General features: G+C 36.7%; 1 protein-coding gene across 2 annotated transcripts in view; it reads right to left on the minus strand.

Moving 5' to 3' along the window:
• Positions 1 to 562: 562 nt before the first annotated feature.
• Positions 563 to 26,323, minus strand: part of BBOX1 (gamma-butyrobetaine hydroxylase 1) — a 58,968-nt gene continuing 33,207 nt past the window's right edge. For both annotated transcript variants that reach the window (XM_073904833.1, XM_073904834.1), the window contains exons 5-8: positions 14,454 to 14,559; positions 9,701 to 9,897; positions 2,742 to 2,908; positions 563 to 1,106 (exon numbers count right to left, since the gene is read on the minus strand). In XM_073904833.1, coding sequence (XP_073760934.1) covers positions 946 to 1,106; positions 2,742 to 2,908; positions 9,701 to 9,897; positions 14,454 to 14,559 — 631 coding nt within the window. In that variant the 3' untranslated portion in view covers positions 563 to 945. The remainder of the gene's footprint in view (positions 1,107 to 2,741; positions 2,909 to 9,700; positions 9,898 to 14,453; positions 14,560 to 26,323) is intronic.

Consider the following 26,323-nt stretch of genomic DNA (forward strand, 5'->3'; position numbering starts at 1 on the left):
ATGTATTACCATGATTTCAGCAAATGGTAATTTGCTTTCAGCAGGGGTAGGGAAGGGACTGGGCTTAACAGGAACGGGACTTTCATGGCTGGCAGTGACATCTGTGTTCCACCACTGGGGACAAGGAGTGGCCATAGAGGAAGGCAAGATCAGCAGGTGAAGCTGTCCTGAAGTTAGCAGATATCGTGTCTGTGTTTGGAGAGTTGCGTGCACCTTGGTTGTAACTTTCCTAGTTATTAATTGAAGGCAAGGAATGAGAACTGATTCACAGACAGGTGTAAGCTATTCTGGAAATCCTTAGGAATGTTTACTTAGGGCAAGAAAAACTTAGGGAGACTAGGTTTTTTTTCTTAATTTGACATGTTTGAGTTTGGTGTCATAATTCAGCTGTTAAAGAAAATGTTGAGATCACATGGTGTTGAGGTCTGAAAATTTGGATAATAGAAATCTATAATAAAAGTGAATAAAACGGATCTTTGAAAATATGAAGCCTTCTTCCAATCATGCTAGGGACAGTCACATGCAGTCATGAAAACTGAGACTCTACAGGCAACAGAGCAGAAACATGTTTTATTTGAGACAAGTTTTATTTGAAACACAACCTTTATTTGAAATAAAAGCTTTATTTAAAAAAGGCTTTATTTGAAAAAGTTTTATTTGATACAAAACTATTTGTAGGCATTCTGGAGACTCTCATATACAGGCAAAAGAAATTAGATCATACATGCAATAGAGCAGAAGAGATGCTTTATTTGAAAAGAACACTGCTAAAACATCTAAGAAATTGGCATTATATATGATTATGAAGAAAAGAAAACCCGCCCAAGAAAGGTGACATGTTCAATGTGAAAGAAATTAATATGTAAATGACATGGATCCTGGTCTGTGAAGACAACCTTGCCATATCTTATAATTGGAATCTTACTGAAATTATAGACAGGAGATTCAGCTTCTGTTCTGGATACTCTGCCTTAAGATACGAAGCCTTGACATCACTACATCCCAGTCGGCATAAGCTCCTTCTAGATGGCGGGATATCTCAGTTCCTGCTTCATAGCTACGTCGGCCATGAAGTAAGCGCCAGTTATCAAAAGTAATCACATCACCTAGACAAAAGATTTTTTCAACATGAATAATCATGAGTTTAAATGATTTGCAGAGCTAGAAAATATAAAATGCAAAATAACATTGCTACTTTGTTCGCATCAAGAAACAGTTATGTTTATTTGTTTGTCTGGGTTTTTTGTTTCAAGTTTTTATCTAAATTCTAGTTAGTTAACATATAGTGTAATATTAGTTGCAGGAGTAGAATTTAGTGATTCATTACTCTCATACAGCACTAGGTGCTCATCACAACAAGTGTCCCCCTTAACACCCATCACCCGTTTGGCCCATCCCCCCATCCACCTCTGCTCCAGCAACCCTCAGTTGTTCTCTATAGTTAAGAGTCTGTTTTATGATTTGCTTCCCTCTCTGTATTCCCCCCTATATTCATCTTTGTTTCTTAAATTCCACAGATGAGTAAAATCATACGTTATTTGTCTTTCTCTGACTGAAAACTGTACATTTATTTTTCACAGAAATCAGGCCATTGGACACAAACTGCTTTAGACCTTTTGACATTTAAAGTACAGGCATCTGTAGACACTTTTATAATGTCTATTTAAAATACTATCTTGGTGTAAAACTTTGAATTGTTCTTCCTTGTTGTTATTTAGCTCTTACTTAGAAATGTTTATTTCCAGTTTAACAGCTTCAAATAATTTTAAGGATAGTGACTTGGTTTGTCTTCTATGTTCCCAGTATTTTGTGTACATTATTTCTAAGCCTCCTAAAAATCCTGAAAAGAGTATTAGCTCATCTTTTCGTTTGAGGAAACTGAGGCTCCAGGAAGTTGAGGAATTTGCCTGAAGCAACACTACCATTAAATAGTGGAGTTTGGATTCCAACTTCTATTTTTTTGGTATTTTTCTCTCCTGGTATTTCAATTTCATATGTTATTGCTCTTAAAATCAGCCTGTGGTGACTGCAGATCAGTGGATTTATAGAGATTTCTAGTATTACTTTATCATGCCAAAGATCAATTCAAAAAATAATCAAAAGTTAAAAGTATCTCCCACTTGGCCAAATCAACAGTAGAGAGAAATCCTGCTTTTTACTAATAGATATGGAAAGCCTCAAGTTTGAGGTCACTTCACTGAGTAGAGATGGTCCAGAACAAATACAATGCTTTCTGTTCCTTTATTTCACATAGCTGGACTACTTCCAATACTGCTTTATTTTAGGTGGCACTATCTCTGTCAGATCAGGTAAGTTAAATGAGTAAAAGTGACTCATGTACTTCATGAGTGAGAATCATGGGGATAATTTTATTTGTTTACTGGGATAGAAGAATCAAACTGAAACCTCAGTTCATATTGACTATCAGGACAGAAAATAAAAGTCATCAGTCTTGACCTCAGACATGAGATTTCATTTGGCTTGTAGCTTGTCTTTCACATATTTCTTCTTTAGGTTGGAGGTTATTAAATTTCAGTGTGCTTAAAGATTCCCTAAGAATTTGTAAAGAATGAGTATTTTTAAGTCTGGAGAGGCAACAGAGCAGGGATGGGGGCTGCTCACAAAGATTCTAAGTGTTTCACATGCCACATTTGAGAAAAACTGCTCTAGATAATGCTCTACATGGTTAAGGTTGAAGAACATCCATGTTTTCAGTTGCTTAAGAAAATGTGCTCACTGACCTGGATTCATCTTGAAAGTAAACTTGGATTCTTTACAGTTCATGAGGTCAACAAACTCCTTCAGAGCAGCATAAAAAGGCTGAACTCTTTCAACAGGTACATCAAATACTGTATCTCTGGTTGCATTATTGAAGTTGATGCGAACCACTTGACCTTTATCATCTAATCTGTTTTTCAAAGAGAAAAAAGTTAAAAAGCCATGAAGTATTTATTTACATTTCTGAGGGTCAATTTATCTCGGAAGATATGTCTGAAATATAGTATTAAAGAATCCAAAAACATGTACAAAAGTATTATGGCTATCTGTGGTATGATGTATTCATTTGTTCTTTATTCATTCATTTAGCAGTTTTTAAAGGATTTTAAATTCATTATAGTTAACATACAGTGTTATATTAAGCTTTATGTGTATAATATAGGGATATGGCAATTCTGTGCATCATCCAGTGCTCATCAAGATAAGTGTGCTCTTAATCCCCTTTACCTATTTTGCCTATTTCCCTGATCCCCTCCCCTCTGGCAACCATCAATTTGTTCTCTGTAGCTAAGAGTCTGTTTCTTGGTTTGTCTCTTTTTTTCCCTTTGTCTTGTTTCTTAAATTCTACATAGTGTAATTACTGCATTGTGGGGTAATTCTATTTTTAACTTTTTGAGGAATCTTTGTACTGTTTTCCACAGTGGCTGCACCAGTTTGCATTCCCACCAACAGTGCACGAGGGTTCCTTTTTCTCCACATCCTCATCAACACTTGCTGTTTCTTATGTGTTTGATTTTAGCCATTCTGACAAGTGTGAGGTGATAGCTCATTGTGGTGTTGATTTGCATTTCCCTGATGATTAATGATGTTGAGTATCTTTTCATGTTGGCCATCCATTTAGCAGGTATTTTTTGAAGACTTACCACTACATAAATGCCAGAATGATTCAAATCAATTTAAAATAAAAGTTACTGAAAGATTCCAGTTAAAATTTTTTTTATATATTTCGGGAAATGAATTCATTCTTCATTTTTTAAAATAGTAGCTTTTATGTATTAAAGTATTTTTAATGTTACAAGTTCATGGGTCAACCACTTTATTAGGGTTTTAAGTATAATTTTTCTGAAGCATGATTGGGAAGAAAAATCTATTTTCTAAAAGTTTGAAATTCACTCTTCTAATTCAATCCCTAGTTTACAGGTAGGGAAACCAAGACACAGAGAAAAGAAGAATCTAGCCTGGGATATGTTTTTGGGGGATATGTGAAAATTTATTTCACACTTAAGACTCTATCTATACTATGTATCTTGGTATATAGGCTTCTAAAACACCAATACTCTATCTCATTTAATGTTGTATTCTCAGCATTTAACATAGAGCCTGCACATAGTAGGCAGTTAGTAAATATTCATTGCATATGTGATTCTCTATGCTTTTTTCAGTACCTTGGGAGAATACCAAAGTCTTTTTAGTACTTTTGAGATAGTATATTGTGATCTCTCTATCTTTCCTTAGAATATGCATCATGATCATGACAATGTAAGGTAATATTACTTTTGATGTAAAAAAAATACCATTATTTTTTAATTTAAGCTATGCTCATTATCAATAGCACAGCATGAGCACTGTCTATACATGGAAGCAAAAGGAAGATATATTTTTAAACTTATTGGGAAGGTAAACTTTCAGCCAGTCCTAAAGCATCTACCTTAGATAGAAAAACGGAAGGATGGATAAAAACTGAAGGTGGGCAAGGATGGTGGCAAAGTGCCTAGAGTTGTTCCTGGGCCAGCCCAGGAGGTGGTAGTATGATCCTACAGCTCTCGGGGATCCAGACCTGGTGGGTCAAACCAAAGAGACGGTTGCATGTACGCAAGGGCTTGGTGACATTGATTTGGGGTCTAGATCACACTTAGCTGACCAATCACACAGAGTAAACCATTATCAACAAGCAGGGTATAGGAGGAAAATGTGATTGCCTGTGCTATATAAATTGTGGCTCTCTGGGTCCCTGTGATTTGTGACTCAGATTAATATTCAATCCTCTGAGCCAAAGGCAGTTATAATGGTAAACTCTAAGAACTGGTCTTTAGCCCCAACGCTTTGCATTTTGGTAGTGATGGAAAATTACCTCTTGAACCCATCCTGGGGAAAGAAAGTGAAAGAAAGGAACAGGTTTTCAATAAGGCTCTTGGACTCTTAAAACCAGAATTTACATATATTGACTAAAAAGCAAATATGACTGAATAAGCAAGGAGTGCCCTCCCTCCTCCCCACGTCCTCTCCACATAGATAAAGAATAGTCTGTGGCCTGCAGGTTGTGGCTTTATGAACAAAGAATCAAGGAAAACATCAGTCAGCAGAAGAGACTGTGGGCCTCCAGGTTTGAGTGGCACAAAGGGCAGTACCTGACCTTTCAATTGCCATGTTAGAGTTTACACTGCGGGTTTCAGACCCTTTCAGTTTGAGGCCATTTTGTCTTTTAATCTTAAGATTCTAGCCTTATGGCTCCTGACTCAATTTCCCTTCTCTCTCCCTTTTCCCCAATCCTATTTTCTGTACATATAATGACACCCTTTGTACCATCCTCTGTGTTACCGACAAAGTTGTCATGACTTTGAAACCTCTTGGAGGTCTTCTACACAAGCACTCTGGTGATCTGTTTATTTTTTTTCATTAACACCATAATTCCTTGATGGAAATTGTTATGCTAGTAATGAGCTCTCTCTTTTAGAGTCTGTGTGTGTATCCTCATATATCATGAAAAGAATTTTGTGACTCATCAATTTAAGGAAAATCAGAATTGTGTGCCCCATGGACCATTGTATTACACTCTTCTTTTCCAAAGAGTTCACATATGTAGATAATAATAATATTTTCTCTCTCGATCTCTCTCTGGGAGAGAGAGAGATCGAGAGAGAAACAGTCTCTGTCTCCTTTCGCCTGGTGTTTACTTTCTATCTGAGAAAACAAGACACAAATTAATTATTTAGCATTTTCAGCAATGACATGAGGGGAAAAGAAAGAAAATTTAGTTTTGAGGTCTAGAGAATACATTATTCTAAGGATTGAACAATGTTAGAGGAGATGATTGGTTGACATCTTGAAGATCAACCTAAAACGCAAACTTGAGTCCTGGTAAGTGTTCTGTGTGCAGCCAAAGAATGAAAGGGAGGTCCCAATGCAGCAGGGCTACATGCTCAGGAAGGGTAAAAAGCCTCCAAAGACGAAGAGTAAGTGGTTACATTCTAGCAATACATAAGGGGCACACATTTAAATGTAAACGAGCAGCCTGCTGACTGCAAATCAGCAAAAGCAAAATGTCATCAGTGATGCCAACAAAGGAACCCAGTGAAAGGATTGTAGAATCATTTCCTGCAATCAAATTTGGTGCCATGGATACTCCTTGTTAGTTACAATAGTCTGTCTCATTGAAAGTTGTGATATTTGATGGGACTACTTGATTTTGTTGTGGGTATGTCACTGTGGGTTTGCCCACCACATCACATTTTACTGGGATCTGCAGGAAAAATTTATTTCACACTTTAGAAGTGTCTTGAATCTTGCAAATAGATTATGTTCCCTCCTTGCTTTGGTTTGTAGAAACTCAGAGCTGAAACTGAAATCTATCACTAGTAGTTGTGTTGGACTTTATAGAATTTTAGCTAGCTAAAAAATTTATTCTGCTCTTTCAGAGCCAGGCAGTAGGGGAGTCTATCTATTGTCTCTATAATTCCCACTTTGGTTGTATGTGGTAGGCATTAATATTATGACTGTAGCTTAGCAAGTTTGAGTCATTAGACCATGATTGGCACCACTAACGAGGCAAGGAGTAGGAACGGTATTCATGGGATTGAATTTGTAAGCATGAGGATGCACTGCTGTAGCTTAGTCTCACCATTATTATTTTTCCTAGTTTCTTTATCTGTTTATTTTTCATTATACTTCATTGTACCCTAACTCTGCCAGCAGCCTCCAAGATCTTTTTATACTAGATAGGACATAAACATCTCAAAGGAGTTAAACATTTAACCATGAGGAATATTAAATTAACCCAAACACACAGGCAACCAAGTCCCTCAATTAATTGAAAACCCTATTTGTTTCACCCCCTGTTGTTAAAAATACATTTTGAGTGGATTAACAATAACCACTTGATATTCTCTAGGGATATCCCCTGAGACCTTAACATTTGACAATGACCAAATTCTGGAATTCTACTACAAAAAATAACAAAGACAAATTATGATTCAGATGAGGAGCATTCAATTAATCTCACTCAATAACTAAGGGTTTGTTTATTTGTTTTGCCTTCATTCACTAGCCTTGCAGAATCTGCAATTATATTCTGCCACAACAAAATTATGCAATCTGTTGTGGATTTTTAAGGTAATTTTTGAATAGTTAAAACTGTCATGTTAAAACTAGGAGTCCAAGAGTTATTTCTTCTCTTTTCCACCTTGGTGACTGACCTCTCAGAGAAGAGTATTCTGAACTAGAATTTATTTCTGATGGCTATCTTTCTCTCACACCTTTCATCCCATCTGTCAGGAAAATATGCTGTTTGCCATAACACATCCTTAAACACTTCACACTGCCTCTACCACCACACGGGCTACTCACGTTCAAGTTACCCTACCCGTAGCCTACCGTCCTGCAGTGGCTTCCTGACTGGTCTTCCTGTTCCTGCCCTTGCTCTTCTTCACCATATTCTGCAGAACAGCCAGGGTGACCCATTTAAAATGTAAATAAGTTTATATAAATATAAATGTCTCTCTTCTGCTCGAAATCTCGCAGCAGCTCCCTATTTCACTAGGAGTGTAAGGCAGTATGTTTCTAAACAATGGATAACAAGGCTTGACATGAACTTACTCCCGTCTGACCTCCTCTCTTAAAACTCTGCTCCACACCAGCCTCCTTTCTGTCCATTGAACACACCAGATGTGTTCTTAGAGCCTTCTTAGGACACTTGCTCTAGCTAGTTCTGGAAACTCTTCCTCTTCTGGACAAACTCCTTCAGTCCTTTAAGTTTTTAAAGATTAAATTTTAAGATATGCTCAAATATCACCTACTCAGGAAATCTTTTCCTCACCACACATGAATAATGCAAGTTCCATCTTCCCTAAGTCTCTGGTTCTACGGATTCCCCTTATTCTTCCCTACTTTTCCTTTTTTCTTAAATACTTAAAAAATGTTTTAATGGTCACTGTAATTTACTCATTTGTTTTAAAATCTCGAATTTCCTTTTCCCCCATTAGGCTTTAAGCTACATGAGGGCAGGAATCTTTGTTTTGTCCATGGATGTATCCCAACCACTAAGAAGAGTAGCTGCTTTCAATAAAAACTTGTTGAATGAATAAATGAAGGCCATATGTTTATATAAGAAAGATGAGTTTGTATATTGGGGATTTCATTATTCGTTAAATGAGTTAATTTTCATATGATTTGGCTTCTACTAAAAGAAGAATACAAACGCAACTCTAAAGTTGGAAACACCCCTATGACCCAGTAACTGTACTACTAGGTATTTACCCAAAGGATACAAAAATACAGATTTAAAGGCATACATGTACCCCGATGTTTATAGCAGCATTATCCACAATAGCCAAACTATAGAGAGAGCCCAAATGTCTGTCGACTGATGAATGAATAAAGAAGATGTAGTATATGTACACATTGGAATATTGCTCAACCATCAAAAAGAATGAAATCTTGCCATTTGCAATGCCATGGATAGAGCTAGAGAGTATTATGCTGAGTGAAGTAAGTCAGGCTGAAAAAGACAAATACCATACGATCTCACTCATATGTGGAATTTAAGAAAGAAAAAAGATGAACATATGGGAAGGGGTGGGGATAAAGGAGAGAGGGAAATAAGCCATAAGAGACTCTTAAAGATAGAGAATAAACCAAGGGTTGCTGGAGGGAGGTAGATGGGGGATGGGCTAGATGGGTGGGGTATTAAGGAGGGCACTTTTTGTGATGAGCACTGGGTGTTGTATGTAAGTGATGAATTCTACTCCAGGAACCAATATTGTGCTGTATGTTAACTAAGTAAAATAAATAAATAAATAAGATAAAATAAAAATTGGAAACACCCCAAAATTCATGAACTGAGGTCTGATTAAATAAATCAATTCCAAGAAAGCACAAGGTAAGATAATTCTCGAATAAAAGGATAAATCTGTGGCCTTTGTAGATACTTAGAAAAATTATGTTAAAATAATGTTAAATGAAAAAATGATAAAATGTCATATGCAGGGAAATATGATTTTTGTTGGCATCAATTTAGGCAGACATTCCTGTTTCATTCTCACAAATGAGACTGACTTTGCTCTGGAGATGAACATGTAATCCGGGAATGGCCAGTTGAATTCTCTGACTTCCTGGCCATGGTGAGTGTTTCAAGGATGGACTTAAATACAAATCTGGCAGTGAGTCATCTAGTTTTGTTGTAACTATTGGGAAACAAGGGCTTTCTGTGTATGTGATTACCAGCTCTGAGGACAATGAAAATGCAGAGCTTCTACTGACATCTTTGCAAAGGAAACCAACACAGAGGATGGCAAAGCTAAGAGATGAAGAAAAAAGAGATCAATATCAGATGACGTTATTTATCTAACAGCTATACCTAATTCGAGTTAGATTCTTTTCCTTTCTGGCTGAAGGATTCTGACTACTACAATCGTACTGATTATACTTCTGTAGAACTTGTATGTGAAAAAAGTCAAATGTACATAAAGTCTTAGTTATTTCTCTCATAATAATTAGGAAGAGAGTTCATGGAATTTGATAATGATTTTTTTATGGTGAAAATATTCTGTTTTTTCTTTTTCCCTCTAAAATTGGATTAAACTGTTAATAAAAAATAAGCTCTGGAGTTAATTGAAGCTTTCTTCTGTTTTAAGTTTTAGATTTAGGGTAATGAAGCTTTTGCAGTCAGCTATTTAATTGCTATGAGAAATGTATAAATAGTACTTACTCTATAATCTTGTGTTTGGATTGTACAGAGAAATCACAGTAATCCACTCCAATGTCTGTAAAGTCCACAAAAGTGGAGGACAAAATCTGGAATGCGCGAGGATTTTTTTCCTTGAGCTTTCGGCATACGTTAAACCCATCTACAATTTCTGAATCACCCCCAGTGACTGTTTGCTTTATGCAGTGCAGAAACTGAACCTGTAAAAAGAAATAGAGAAATGCATTTTAAAATGGTAAACATTTACATTTTTTAACACTGTTAAAGATTCAGAAAGTTATGAATGCACTAAAGTCAACAAACCTCTTAAATCTCTTTTGTGTCAGCAGGGAAAGGGATTGGAGAGAAAAAAGTTGCTTTTAACCAATATTCTATAGTTCAAACATTGTTTCAGTGTGAGACATGAACATAGGCATAATAATGTTCATTAGTAAACAAAAGGCACAGATCATAATAGCTGCAGGGAGCGAACACTTCATGTTGGAGTATTTACTCGCTTCATGTTGGTTTTACAGGGGAGGTGGGATTTCAACTGGGCAAAGGAGGATGGATAAGATTTTGGATACGCAGAGCAGAATGCAGAAAGCAAATCAAGTGCAGTGATAACAGATGTGCAAAAATGCATGCCTCACTAGGTATCAAAACGTTTGGTTGCAATAGAGGTTCGCGACTAAAAAGAATAAATCCAGTTGAAAAGGTCATTGAAGCCTTCGTCATGGAGTCTTGAATGTCAGATGAAGAATATTGAACATTCTCTTGTGCACAGAGAGGAATTGTTAAAGAGTTTTACATTATAGATGTAATGTAGCCAAGACTGTGTTGAAGAATATCAGTCCAGTGGTGTTACATAGGATACATTTTTTTTTTTAAGGGGGGAATTAGTGAGACAGTGACTACTTGAGATTTTAAAGAGACAGTTCAGGTATAAGGATAAGAAGGGAATGGAGGTTGGGTGGGGCTATGGGGATGGATAAACCCAAGAAACACTGGGAATAAGAAACAGAAAGGATATTTATTTTTACTAAGATTTAGGGGGAAATGTTCAACATTATTTCATTTTGAAAAGCAAAAAATAGTAAAATGTTAGAAATATATTTTTTGGATGGAGTTTCTATGACTCCTTTAGTTAGCGTGAGTGAGTGATTTTGATTACCTAAGTTTAGAACCAGATTTTCTGCTTAAAGAAATGAACACTGTTCAGCTGTGAAAACTTTATTCTGAGTTAAACAAAAATAAGAAAGAAGCAAATATGATCAAACATCCAGAATAGGGGGAATATGAGAGGGGAAAATACCACTTGGTTATTTCCATAAATGGTCTAGAACAGTGCTGTCCATTCGAACTTTCTGCAGTGACAGAAATGTTCTTCTATATTGCCCAATACGTAGACACTAGTCCCACATGGCTATTGTTGCACTTAAAATGTGGTCAATGTGACTGAAGAACTGCATTTTAAATTTCATTTAAACATAATTAATTTAAATTAAAATTTAAATGATCATATATGGCTAGTGACTACTATATCGGGTAATGCAGATCTAGAACACAAATCCTACCTTCTTCCCCCAAATGCACACATTTTCTCAATATTTTAAATCTTATACATACTTGTTCTCAAATTATGATTGTACATTTATCAATTTCTCACAACAGTCCTTAGAATTTCATACTTTCCTCTCCATTTTATGATTGAAGAACCTGAGACCGAGAAGTGAAAAAGTTGGCCAGCTAGTAAGAACTCAGCTACACATGGCAAAATTGACATTCAAACCTTTGTCTATTTGCCTCAAAATCGTCGTACAGCAAGTTCTTTACCTATAAAAGGGGGAAATTCTTTTATGGGACTCAATAGTTTAGTACTGTGTGGTATATGTATGTATGTGCTTTGTAAATTTAAATTCCCATTTCAGGTTGATTATGCCTTATTTTCTGATGTTAGGAGAGAACTGATCTACATTAATAATCTTGTTCCAACCTTAAACTGATGCTAGTTTTTTAAGCTTGAAAAAATATGTGCATAAGCTGACCAGTCGCTGTAGAAAACCATCTCATCAGCAGGGCAATAAAGGGTGAAGCAGCATGATCAACAAGAGGATAAAATGGAAACATCAGCCTCAAGTCTACCAAACTCCAAGAAGGCAAAACAATGGCACAACTCTGTCTTTGAGAGAATCAGGGTTCTTTAAATCCTCTTAGATTTTGCCATAATGAAGTCACAGAATATTTCAAATATAAATCTTTAAAAAAAAGATCAATTGATGTCTTTTACATATATGACACGGCCAAGTAATAATCTTCTTTTATATATTTATATTTTAATGCAATCTTATGAAAGAAAAAATATGATGGTGCCAGACAACACTTCTGTCACCTAATTCAAACAGTACGTATACACCTGATGTGTATAAAATCAAATTCTATTTCACATAATTCGTTCAGAACCAAAAATATTTTCTTTCTAGATGTTACTTTATAGCAGCATGGGACTTTTGGGCCAAAGACAGTGAGCAAAGGAACATCTGTGTTTCTTTAAAGACGTGTCACCTCGGGGCACCTGGGTGGCTCAGTCATTAAGTGTCTGCCTTCGGCTCAGGTCATGATCCCAGGACCCTGGGATCAAGCCCCGCGTCGGGCTCCCTGCTCCGCAGGAAGCCTGCTTCTCCCTCTCCCACTCCCCCTGCTTGTGTTCCCTCTCTCGCTCTGTCTCTTTCTGTCAAATAAATAAATAAAATCTTAAAAAAAAAAAAAGATGTGTCACCTTATCCCTGCCCCACATGATCCAAATTGATGAAATTCAACTCTCAACAGGTAACTCATTATTCAGATCATTTCATCTGCAGTGAAAAGTGACTTATTCTATTTGTTGTAAAAAAGCTCAAACTTTGATACAAAGACCCCTAAATGATTCCAAATGGAAACTTGACCAATAGCACAAACAGCTGCCTACATTCTAATTATTCTCCTACTACAATCTAGACATTTTAGGAATCGTCTTTCACTTAAGAAGCTTCTATCAGTTCACTTATCTTTGAATGTTTCATTCACTGATGGAGACAGGTACAACTCTGTGGTGTTCCTTTGCCTCTTTATAGCATATCTTTGAAGTCTATTATGTGAAATGTGCTGGGCTAAGTCTTGCAATAGAAGTGGAAGATTCAGTTCCTGTATTTAAAGAGTTTGTAATGTCTGATGATGTCTCTGCTCATCACATTATGTAAATTATGGTAATTAGAAAGTCCAGCTCAAGAGCAGCATGGTATGGTGAAAAAACTTAACTAATCAGAGGCCTGGGTTCCATTTTAAATGTCCTTTTATCCGATGTCACTCAGTGAAAAGCATTTAACGTTGCTGTGTGTCATTTTGTCATCTAACATAAAAACACATGATCAATCGTCTGCCTTACAGGAATGTTAAGAGGGATCAGACAACATAATATATATGTAGCAATACTTTGAAAAAGTAAAAAATGCTATGAAAATGTCAAGCATTATATTGTTCTTCAAGAATATTTACAAAGCCATGTAATCACTTTGCCTTAGGCTTTCAATTTTAACCTGGAAACAAAACCTAAACTCATAAAAAATAGCAAATAAATAAAATATTAAATTAGAATCTTTAGTTTTCTAGTCTATTATTTTAAAAGATTTTATTTATTTATTTGTCAGAGAGAGAGAGCAGAAGCAGGGGGAGCGGCAGGCTGAGAGAGAAGCAGACTCCCCACTGACCAAGGAGCCCAACGCGGGACTTGATCCTAGGACCCCGGAGATCATGACCTGAGCCAAAGGCAGACGCTTAACCAACTGAGCCACCCAGGCATCCCTTCTAGTCTAATTTTTTAAACTTTATTTCGTCCATTTGACATTGTGCTGATTACTAATGTAGGTCTCAAGAGGCCCTTACGTTTTGGCTTGCTCTCTGAAAATTCACTGCTGGAGGATGACAGATCAAGTGGAGCAGAGACAAGCCACCTTAGGTTTTCCACCCAGGTCAATCAGCTCCTAGTCAGCCCAACAGCAGAACTGCCCAGCTGAACACAGCCCAAACTGTAAAAACATGTGCTAAGTAAATGGCTATTCTAGTTATTTTTTTAAAAGATTTTATTTATTTATTTAAGAGAGAGAGAGAGAGAGAGAGAGAGAGAGAGCACAAACAGGGGCAGCAGCAGAGGGAGAAGCAGGCTCCCTGCTGAGCAGGGAACCAGATATGGGGTTCCATCCCAGGACCCAGGGAACATGACCTGAGTCGAAGGCAGATGCTTAACTGATTGAGCCACCCAGGCACCCCAATGGTATTCTTTTAAGCCACTAAATTATGAAGTGGTTTTTATGCAGTGATGGCTAACTGATAAGATTAGTGGCCATGTGACTTAATGGGAAAACCCTACATTGTGTTCCCTGGTTTCATTTTCTCTTTTAACTCTCTTGGGAATGGTAAATATGCAAAAGGACCTCAAGACGTACTGCTATCATAAAATTTGTCTAGGCAAAGCAAAAAGTGCCAATAGTTATTTCCAAAAGGAAACAAAGAAATATTTTTTAAAAAATACACCAAAATCTTCTATCCCTTGGGAATGTCAGGCTATTCAGGATTTTAGGAACAGAGATTTCGTGTTTGGATTATGCTTGAAGAAGGATCTATGTAGGACAAATTAGCTAGTGAAACATAGAGTCTTTAGACTCAAAATATAGGAGGATATTGGTCCTTGGATATTGGTCCTTGGCCTGCCTTGTGGAAAATATGTTGAGGCTCACCTTACCCCAGGTGGATGATGGAGGGCTGGATAATCAGTGTGAAAGCTTAGCTTCCCAGTTGTGTAAGCCACATTGTTTGCGTCAATTTTGTCTTGCACTTGCCAAGTATGTCTGTAAAATACAAGAAACATGTGTTTAAATGGGCTGTCAGTAAGCCAGAGGAAATGTGTTAGAATGAACTGGATACATGGGGGAAATGGAAACTTTTCATTTTATGAAATAATTACCATAATGATGTGAGCCAGGAAGAGAGCCCAACCTTTCCTTGTCCAAAGTTACCATTTGAGAGTATGCACCTCCTCCTTTCTTGTTTCTTCTCCAGAGAAAAGTACATTTACACATTAGTCTATCCCACAGAGTTTATGACGAAGTATGTGTGGGATTGTAGGTTATATTTTTTAACAGCTTAGTGCATTTAAAATCATTTATTGAAGTGAAATTCACATAACATAAAATGAACCATTTAGTGGACAGTTCAGTGGCCCTCAGGACTTTCACAATGTTGGTAAGCATCAACTCTGTCTAGGTGCAAAACATTTCCATCACTCCACACGGAAACCTCTTACCCATGAAGCATTTTCTTCCCATTCTGCCCTCCTCCCAGTCCCTGGCAAACACCAATATGCATTCTTTCTCTAAGGATTTACTTATTTGGGATGTTTAATATAAATGGAATCATACAATGTGTGACCTCTTGTGTCTGGCTTGTTCTACTTAACAGAATATTTCTGAGATTCCTGCACGATGGACCATGTATCATTACTTCATTCCTTTTTATGGTTGAATAATATTTTATTGTATGGATATGCCACAGTTCGTTTATTGACTCAACTGATGGTCATTTGCACTATTTCTACTCCTTGGTTGTTGTGACTAGTGCTGGCATAAGCATATGTGTGCACGTACTTATGTGAGCGCCTGTTTTCAATTCTTTTGGGTAATGCCTAGGAGTGGAATGATGGAATTATATCATAATTCTATCTTTAACTGTTTGAGGAGGTGCCAAACTGTTTTCCAAACTGTGGTCCAAAGTGGTTGGACCACTTTACAGTCCCACTAGCAATATGTGAGGCTTCCAATTTCTTCACATCCTCATCAACACTTGTTCTTTTCTGCATTTTGTTGTTGTTGCTGTTGGTGGTTTTAACCATCCTAGTAGGTGTGAGGTGGTATCTCATAGTTTTGATGTGTATTTTCCCAATGGTTAATGATGTTGAGCATCTTTTCACATACTTTTTGGCCATCTGTATATTTACTTTGGACAAATGTCAATTCAAGTCCTTTGCCCATTTTTAAATTGAGTGGTTTGTCCTTTTGTAATTTCTATGAGCACTTTAGATAGCCTAGATACTAGACCCTTAACGGACATATGATTTGCAACTATTTCTTACCCTTTCTTTTTTTTTTTAAGATTTTATTTATTTATTTGACACAGAGAGACACAGTGAGAGAGGGAACACAGCAGGGGGAGTGGGAGAGGGAGAAGCAGGCCTCCTGCTGAGCAGGGAGCCTGATGCTGGGCTCGATCCCAGTACCCTGGGATCATGACCTGAGCCGAAGGCAGACGCTTAATGACTGAGCCACCCAGGCGCCCCTATTTCTTACTCTTTCTGTAGGTTGTCTTTTCATTTTCTTAGTGATGATCTTTGATGCTCAAAAATTTTTAATTGTGGTGAAGTTCTATTTATTTATTTTGGTTGTTGTTTGTACTTTTGGTGTTATATCTGAGAATCCATTGCCCAATCCAAGGTCATGAAGATTTACACCTATGTTTTCTCCAAAGACTCTTATGGCTTTATATGTAGGTCCTTCATCCATTTGAGCCAATTTTTGTATAATATGTGAGAAGGGGCCCAACTTCATTCTTTTTGCATGTGCATGTACAATTGTCCCAGCACTGTTTGTTGAAAGGACTGTTCTTTTCCCATTGAAAGGTTTCAGCACCCTTGTTCAAAATCAGTTAGCCATAGATGCATGGGCTTACTTCTGGACTCCCAGTTCTATTCCATTAGTCTGCCTGGTTATCTTTATCCCAGCACCACAATATTTTGATTACTATAGATTTGTAATAAGCTTTGAAATCAGGATATGCGTCCTCCAATTTTGTTCTTGTTTTTTATTATTGTTTTGGCTATTCAGAGCCCCTTGCAATTTCATATGAATTTGAGCATTGCTTTTCCATTTCCACAAGAAAGTCATTGGAATTTTGGGAAGCATTGCATCGGATCTGTAAACTACTTTGGGTAGTAATCACATCTTAACAATATTATGTCTTCCAATCCATGAATGTGGGATGTCCTTCCGTTTATTAGGTCTTCTTTAATTTCCTTCACAATGTTTTATAGTTTTCATTTTATGTTTTTCACCTCCTTGGTTAAATTTATTCCTAGGTATTTTATTCTTCTGGATGCTATTGTAAATGGAATTTTTTTAAATTTCCTTTTCAGATTGTTCATTGTGAGTGTATATAAATGCAACTCAATTCTGTGTACTGCTCTTGTATCCTACAACTTTGCTGAATTCATTTATTAGCTCTAATAGCTGTGTGCATTCTGTGGAGTTTTCTATATATAGGATCATGCTATCTATGAGTAAAGATAGACTTATTGCTTCCTTTCTAGTTTGATGCCTTTATTTCTATATCTTTCCCAGCTGCCCTGGACAGAACTTCTAGTACATTGTTGAATAGCAGTGGTGAAAACCAGCACTCTCATCTTGTTCCTGATCCTAGAGGGAACTTAATGAATATTTATTTTATTTTATTTTATTTGAACTTAATGAATTTTTAATTACACTCTTGTGACTACTACTCAGATCAGGAAATATAACTTTAAGTTTATATGTCCTGTCCCAGCCAGTCTCATCTCTCTCTTCTCCAAAGTAACCATACCATGACTTCTATATTTATAATTTCTTTGCATTTTTTGAATGTGCATCCTTAGACACTTTGTTTAATATTGCCCATTAGCAACAATTGTTATGTCTTTTAAATCTCTTAATCTACAGGTTTCCCCTCCAGCCTGTTCTTCCTACAATTTATTGTTTGAAGAATTTAGGTAGTTGGGCCTACAGAGTTCCTCACAGTCTGGACTTTGCTGATTGTGTATCATGATGTGGTTCAACATGTTTCTCTGTTCTCTCTGTTTCCAGAAAACTTGCAACTAAATGCAGAGGCTTGGACAAATTCTATTTCCTCTCTTTGGCAAAACTATAGATGGCATTGTACTCTTCTGTTAAAGACACAGAATGTCAAGATGTCTTTCTTTTTGTGATATTTGTACATATGTAGACTCAGTGGCTAGATTCACTAATTCATTGGGGGTCCCAAATAGTGAAATTAATAATTTCTTTTAATTTCATTTTCATTTGTCAGTACTTTTAAAAATATCTACTTTCCTTCATCTAGTATTTGGTTATCCCATGTAGTAGCTACCTAGGGATACTGAGATAAATACTTGATTCTTTCCCTTTATTTACCATTTTATAATGTAATGGATTAGTTTTCTACCACTCCAAGATGAATAATTAGTTTTTAAAAAAATAATTTTATTAATGAGAATGCATTAAAACTAGATAGAGGTAATGGTTTCACAACATTGTCAATGTACTAAATGACACAAAACTGTACACTTTAAAATTGTTAATTTTATGTTATATCAATTTTACCTCCAGGACCAAAAGAAATAACTTGACTTAAAAGTTAAGAAAAAAAGGTTAATAAATGAACTAGGGATTACTTGCAACTCTGTCAAGAAACTAAACCAATATTCAGATTTTGTAAGGCTTTTCCCTCGGCAGATTGAGACAATGGGTAATTGGAAGGAAGTTGTGTTTTTAAAATAAGGCAAAGCTGTTTTGAAAAATGTGTCACCATATATGCTTGTCATTTTCTTGCTGTCATAATGTCTACTTATTAATTTATATTCACTTTAATCAAATCATTTTTCAATAAATCTATATTGATTACCTGTTCTATTCCAGGCATTGTTTTAGCATTAGAGATATAGCAGGGAACAAGAAAGACAAATAAGTAATTACCAAATGTAATAACAGAGATAAGTGCTATAAAGAAAATAAAGCAAGGTAAGGAGATAAGGATTGGGGGCCAGGAGAATATCATGGCAGAGATAATGCTTTGGGAAGTGCTCCAGAAGACCTCTAAGAAAAGGAGAATGTGGATTTCTGGGTGATGTATTTTAGGGAGAGGAATCTGAAGTGAAAGGTAGGGTTTCTTCCCCATTCTCTGGGATTGAGGATGAAACTATTTGCTCTGTTTTTTTGTTTTGTCTTAATATTTCATCTAAATGTAAAAATGGAGGGGCCTTGGGGTGGCTTAGTCAGTTAAGCATCTGCTTTCGGCTCAGGTCATGGTCTCAGGGTCCTGGGATCGAGCCCCAAGTCAGGCTCCCTGGTCAGTGGGGAGTCTGCTTCTCTCTCTCCCGCTTCTCCCCTCCTGCTTGTGCTCTCTCTCTCTCTGTCTTTCAAATAAATAAATAAAATCTTTAAAAAAATAAAAAAATAAATTTAAAATGGAAAACCTGGTAAATCTTCCACCAAAGTTTAAAGAACCATCTCTATGTGACCATAAGCCAGAAAGAGACTCCATGAAAGAAGAGTATATATAGCCTTACTGCAACTCATTTCAAATATGAGAGTCAGACAACCCATTATACTATTGACTGTAGCCAGGAAATACATGTTCTCTATGAACCTCATGTCACTCTGTGACCCAAACCTAATGTAGATTCTGCCCGTTGTCACCATCAGCATTCCAACAATAATCAACACGTAGGAAAGGATTTAAGGATACAAAAAAAGTAATTTCATCAAGTTGTAGAATCTATAATGTCTTCTAAGAAGACGATGCTTTTGACATTGTGAATAGGAAATGACTATATTTAGATTTTCTTTTCAAGAGTGATGTTGGTTTTGCATTGATTCACCTACATTCCCTTTCCTGGGTCCTCCTATGATCAAGGGTAAACTCACTGAATTTTCGTGCAGCCAAGAGCTGGCTGAGATTCAAGGTGCATGTTTTAGCCAGGGAACGGATCTTTCCTTTGTTTGACATTAACCGGCTTCTACAGGATGGGGCCTGTGACTTGGCATCATTGGAGCAGTTCTCCAGCCCTCTGTGCTAACTGGCAGGGAATAATAAACATTTTTAAGCCCTAAAGTGTCTTAGGCACGGTGTGGGATACATAGCTTAAAAGTCTATGCTCGCACATAATGGTAAATCCCAGGAGAGGGGCTTGCCAATTCCAATCATAAAACATTCTCATAATTGTCATAGCATAAGTCTGGAAAAATCCTAGAAATGTCATTTGGTCTACCTTTCTACCTCCTTATAGAAATGAATCATGCCAAGAAGGCTGCTGCTGATTGTTTATGACCCTAAGCTTTCACGTATCCTTCTCAAATCCAAAGGAAAACACAGGAGAAATAAATGCAAATGTGATCCATTGGCCCGTGAAGAAACTGTTTTTTAAAAGCCCACTCATGGGGCCTTAGTGAGATGAGGGTGTATTTATAAGCATCTTTCATTAGAAGCAGATTCTAATGCTCCTCCAAGTAAAGCAGCTCAAGTTAACTGTCAGAAACTGTCATGACCAAAGCAGAGGTGCAGGACCCAGATTTTTCTAAAACTCAAGAGGCAGGCTCAGCATAGCATCTTAACCCATTGGTATAGACTTGCCTGGTATTATGCTGGGACAGGCAATTGAAACTGTGCTCATAATCCTGCTTTTGCCAGAGATCCTATTATAAACAAATCTAGGTATCCACTGAGCTACTTGTGTCATTCTCAAAATCGGGTAAACCAAAACACAGACTCTTAACTATAGAGAAAAAACTGATGGTTACCAGAGGGGAGGTGGGTGGGGGGATGGGGGAAATAGGTAAGGGGATTACGAGTGCACTTATCATGATGCACACTGAGTGATGTATAGAATTGTTAACTCACTATACTGTATACCTGAAACTAATACAGTACTGCATGTTAACTATACTGGAATTAAAATTTTAAAAAAGAAATTCTTTTGTATTTTCCATTTAAGGATTTTGTCAAAAGCTCCTGTACATTAAAATCATGACTTTTAGAGACTATTTTGTGGGCTTGGTTTGAATACTTATTCACTAGATCCACTCCAGTCTAGATGGCCAGTCATAGATATTCATGATATTTCATGAAATTAATAGTGTTTTGTGACAAATTTGAACCCTTTAGTGTTTATGGAATGCTCAAATATTGTTTTTGCTAGATTTGTTCTCTATACCCTTGGTGTGATAGATTTTATAATCTTTTGGTTAGCAGCTCACACCTGGAAAACCATGTTAGATTTATTTTTAATCTTTTTCTTTTCTGAAGTACGACTTACATGAAAAGATGTTCTACAACTGCAACCTGTATTTCTTATCACCAACAGCTACAATTTCTAATCTCAACCTGCTGCAAGCTGCTCTCATCAGGTTAACAGAAGAATGCCTTCTTTTGACTATCGCTATTTGTTCTGTTGGATCTAAAACATAATGCTCATACATTATTTTTATTTTTAAAGTTCTAACATAGACAATTATCTCCTAGCGGTGCCCGGGTGGCTCAGTTGGTTAAATGTCAGACTCCTGATTTTGGCTCAGGTCATGTTCTCAGGGTTGTGAGATCGAGTCTGTGTTAGGCTCCATGCTGAGTGGAGAGTCTGAGATTCTTTCTCTCCCTCTCCCTCTGTCTTTCCTCTCCCCTGCTCTCGTGCACGTATACATGTGAGCACATGCTCTCTCTCTCTCTCTCTCTCTCAGATAAATAAATGAATCTTAGTAAAAGAAAATTATCTCCTAGCTAAAATAAACAAAAACATTTATAATTATCCAAAGGAATATTACACTGTATATCATTTCTTTTTTATTTTTTAAAAATATTTTATTTATTTATTTGAGAGGGAGGGAGAGAGAGAGAGAGAGCGCAAAAGCAGGGGGAAGGAAAAGCACACTACCCACTGAGCAGGGAGCCGGATAGGAGGCTTGATCCTAGGACCCTGGGGTCACAACCTGAGCTGAAGGCAGACGCCTAACCAACTGAGCTACCCAGGTGCCCCTATCATTTCTAACTGTAGTTGGGACAAATCCACATATGACTTCCCAGATGCAGTCACCCTTCTGAGCTTCAGATATTTATTTTTCCATTATCATTTGTTAGACACACAATGGGCCAGGAACTGAGGATGCAGGTGTGAACAGAGCAGACATGGTACTTGCACCTCATGGAACATACTGTCTATGGGGAACAAAAATCAGTGTGACTTACCTTCCAAAGCTGAAGTACAAGGTGCTATGAGAATAAAGAAGTGAAGATTAGGTCGAGACCTGAAGATTGAGTAGGATATACCTAGAAGGGGACAGGTCATTGTGGACAGAAGAAATAGCATGTGAGATGGTCCAGTGGAGGGAGAGAACACAGCCTCTCACAGGAAGTGATAGAAGTCAAATACGGGCCAGAATGGGGATGGTTTGCTCTATGGTTATTCCTGGCTTTGCTTCAAATTTCTCCTTCCCTTATTGTCCTGTAAAGTCTTACAAAAAAAAAAAAAAAACTCATCACATTAGGAACTGAATTGAAACATACTCTTTATCTCATAGCATTTAACCCACTGCCAAAAATATTTGTTGAATGAAGGCATGGACTGTAAGACAGTAAATTGTGTTATGTTCCCGATTGTCTGGCTATTAACTTTAGTCCTGGCCAAAGCTATATGTTTTAGGTATATTTAAATTATGAATAATTTGGCCACCAATCATTCCTGTTGTCTGATTTCTAGGGGAAGCATTACAGTTGTTTGTAAACAATACTTGGCAAAATAGCTAGAGTTGTGTTTTAAAAAGCCATCATCTTTTCAGTTCTACTTATATTGTGGACACCCATTTTTACATTGCATTTATTCCTGAAAATGAAAAACTCCATACCATTTTTGGTGAGAATTAATATCCCCACTGTAAACTAGAACAAAAGTAACCTGTCTGATATCTAGCATTGCTCTTACTCAATCCATTAAACTCATATGGAAATCTCCATGAAGCGTAAAGATACGAAGCAAACAGGAGGATCCTGGGTGATGATGGTGACATAGTTCTTAATCTCTCTGAATTTTCTTCCTAGGACATCTAGTGTGCAGACCCAAAAACTCAGGGACAACATCCAAACCAAAATTAGGTGACAAGATATATCCATGAAGCCCAAAATACGAGTGGGTTATAGAGACAGACTTTCCAAAGCCACAATATGTGGTATCAGAAACGGTGCAGAGGAGGAAGCAGAGGGAAGCAACTAGGTATTGGATGGATCCAAAAAATTCCCAGATCACTAATGACAGGTACTGGCGCCCGCAGGAGGGCACCTTGAGAATAGCAGTCAACCTGGGAAGTATGTTCACATTCCACTTAGCTGCCTATGAGGGATCTGTGGTAAGGGACTGGATTAGTCTGGGCCCTTGGGAACTTGAAACACTTAACAGACAAAACTCTCATCCATAATGAAGCTTCCTCCTGAGAAAACAATGCCAAACTGAGCAGTCTGCGGACAGTAAGGACAAAGGAAAAAGAAATTCCAGATAAAAGTAAAGGAGAGAAACCAGGAGATCTTAGAAGGTTATCAGCCATTGTTTTGAAATACAGCTTAAAACCATAACAAAATGTTTCTGAATCATATCTCCTTTTAATAATTAAGAAAAAAATTCACATAAAAATTAGAAATAGTACATGATTAAGGTTTAGTTTCATAAAGTTATTTTAAGAGAAAAAGAGAATGAATAGCAAAATAACATACCTATAGATAATATATGTCAGAAGGATATGGCCCCCCAAAGATAAAAAATGTTCTAGTTTTTCTAACTTCTATTTTTCTATTTATACCTACTTCTGTTGAGTCCAGAAGACATTAATGAAATGATACAATATATGAAAGAATAACTTACATCAGAGATAGAAACTCAGGGAGTGAATCACTCAGAAAGGAAAAATTTTAAAAATCATTAAAAATGAAGACTAAGCTAGAAGGGATGCAATATTGAATAAGCACAACAGATAACACCTTTGGATAAGGAGAAGATAAAAAGGAGAAAAACTTAAATATCAAAAAAGACAAGAGATAAGAAAGATCTGAGAGAAAGTAATAAATTTTAATAAATTTTAATTAGCAAATTTAATATACACATAATATGAATCCTCAAAAGAAGAAATCCAAATTAAAGAGAACAAATATTAAGAACTATAATTAAAAAAATTCTTGAAATTAAAAAAAAGATTTAAAACATTGAAAGACCAAATCAAACACTCCCTGAAAAAGTTACCCCAGAAAAACCAACACCGAGATATCCTATAAAGTTACTGGTCTTTAAAAAGAAAAATCTTTTGGGCATCCAAGTAAAAATATAAAATTATTTATAAGGGAAAGAAAATTAGATTACCAATAAAACTGTAGTGACTTATTAAAGATGATGTGAGCCAAGAATTTTATATTTAGCCAAACTGGTTTTCAAGTATAAAGATCTTAAATTGCTGTCAACATGCAAGAATTTAGAGAATATTGTTCTCTTGGGGCCTTCCCGAGGAATTTACAAGAGAATAGGATTCAGACAACCAAAATGAATAGAGATACGTTCACACAGCACTGGTACTAAGTAGTAAATTTTATTTACTCATAGAACTACTAATAGGGGAGAAAAAATATATAAAAAATCTAAAAAATTGGGAAACCAAACTACTGTTAAGGGATGCTCAGGAAAACAAGAGAGTGAATACCATAAAATTCAGGAGAGCTATTACATTTGGGGAGAAAAGAGAGGTTTGTGATTGCTTAGGGCATGTGGATTGGTTCCAGAGTGACTGGCAATGTTCTATTTCTTGACGTGGATGGTGTTTCAAGAGCACGTGCCTTACAAAAATTCATTAAGCTATATATTTGTCTTATGTGATTTTTCTGTGTCTGGATTGTATTTTACCATGAGAAGTGCTTTTTTAAAATTTATTTTGAAAGGTTAATAATACTCCCAATAATAAAAATAAAGACAGGTAGTGATAGAAGGATGGCAACCACCTCTAAAAACATAACGAAAAAGTTATAGCAATTTCCTCCAAAGTTCTAAAGTGTTTCATTATGAAAAACTAAGAATGCAGTGCATTGCAGAAGGAAAAAAAAAGCTTATGAGAATTCTACATTAAGCATATTTAGTTTTTTGAGGGTGGTAGGTCAAATTGTGCTTAATTTGTTTCAACAGAACAGGAGCTAGATGCTGGTTTAGATTTTTGATGTTCAAGGTTAAAATATAAACCTCATTTTCTCTTGTCACAAGTTATTTGATTCCTTGTCAATTGTCACTTTCCCTTTGCATGAACAGTTGGCTGTAATTTGAACTTAATAGATGGGATGGGAATGAATATTCTGGTGCTGTTGTTATGACTTAGTTTGAGAAATTTCTATATAATCCTGTTAAAGTGTTCCCTTGCATCTGAGCTATAAATATGTGTGGAAGCCACATTTGGTAGTTAATAATTCTTATGGCATTAGGAACTATGGGGGGAATGCTAGATAAACCACCATGTGAGTACAGTGCCAAGGAAAGACTGCAGACTGCTGAATCAAGTAAACTTGGGTTTGAAGCCTGATTCTTCTGCTTCAGCTTATGAAGCAGAACCCTTATCTCTAAAATGGTAATAATGGTTCTTATTAGAATTGTGAAGATTCAAGATAATGACTGTGAAAACATTGAGTTCAATACTTGGCACATAAAAGGTGCTTAACAGAAAATTATTTTGTCCCATCCCAATGCTCAGAGGAAAATCGAGGAAGTAAGGGGGAGTCAGGGCTTGTGGAGAAGCAAGTGGTTTACTAGGGTCTCAAAATTTCCTCAAGTGATTTCTAGGGGAGCATGAGACACAGAAATTATTTTTCCTTTCATTCATGAGATGATCTCATACTCAAGTGGTTTTGCTGGCAGCAACTTTAATTACTGCGAAACTGAGTATTACAAAGGGAACCCCGGGGACTTTCTCTTGGCTGATAACATAAGCTGGGGTTCACAATGGCCGAAAGAACACAGCTTGTTACTTTGCTTGGGAAACCCTAATACTCACAAGAATACACATTTTAAAGGTTCTCCCCACCCCTACTCAAACACTAGGGTCAGTACTAATTCTAAAACAACTCATTAAGAAATCCCAGTGTGAATTTTTTACAAAGTAGGATGGAATTACAACTAGATTCAGAATTCAGACAGGTTTTCTTTGTTTTCTTCCCAAGTCTAAATTGCTTTTAGGTTGGTTTTTCATAACTCAGAGCCATTTTTATTCAAGAAGGGCTATGTGGTTTTCTCAAGCAATTTCTTGGCTAGAAACTTCACCAAAATGGATAAACTTGTTTTTCCTTTCCCTGTTAAGTCTCCACACTTCACAAATGTTTTCTGGTAACATGTGTATCAGACAAGTAGCTGTTTCAAAGTCAGGTTTGGAGGTAGTGCTAATGGTAGGAGCAAATTCTAAGGGGCCAGAAGCCAATGAATAATAATATTTTTCACTCATATACCCTCAATCACTAATACAACCAAATGTGTGAAATGCTGCTGGTCTGGCTTACCAAAATGCTAGCAGAAATCCAGTGAATGCTGGAAAGGATATATTCTTGTACTCCCCAGAGGCCATTTCAATATTGTTAATTCTTAACTGGCCTGGCTGGTGTATTTGACAAATAGCCCACTAGAAACATTTTTGGTTTGACATGATTTTATTCATCTGATGAAGCCTGCATGTAAGGCGCTCATGCAGATGCAAAACTGGGCAGCAGGAGTGGCCTCTTACGTTTTCCAGCAAACTTTCATCTAAAGGTTTCAAA

The sequence above is a fragment of the Callorhinus ursinus genome, unplaced genomic scaffold, assembly GCF_003265705.2.
Source record: "Callorhinus ursinus isolate GAN/ISIS: 27379988/994484 unplaced genomic scaffold, GSC_fseal_2.0 scaffold21, whole genome shotgun sequence".
Classification (NCBI taxonomy): domain Eukaryota; kingdom Metazoa; phylum Chordata; class Mammalia; order Carnivora; family Otariidae; genus Callorhinus; species Callorhinus ursinus.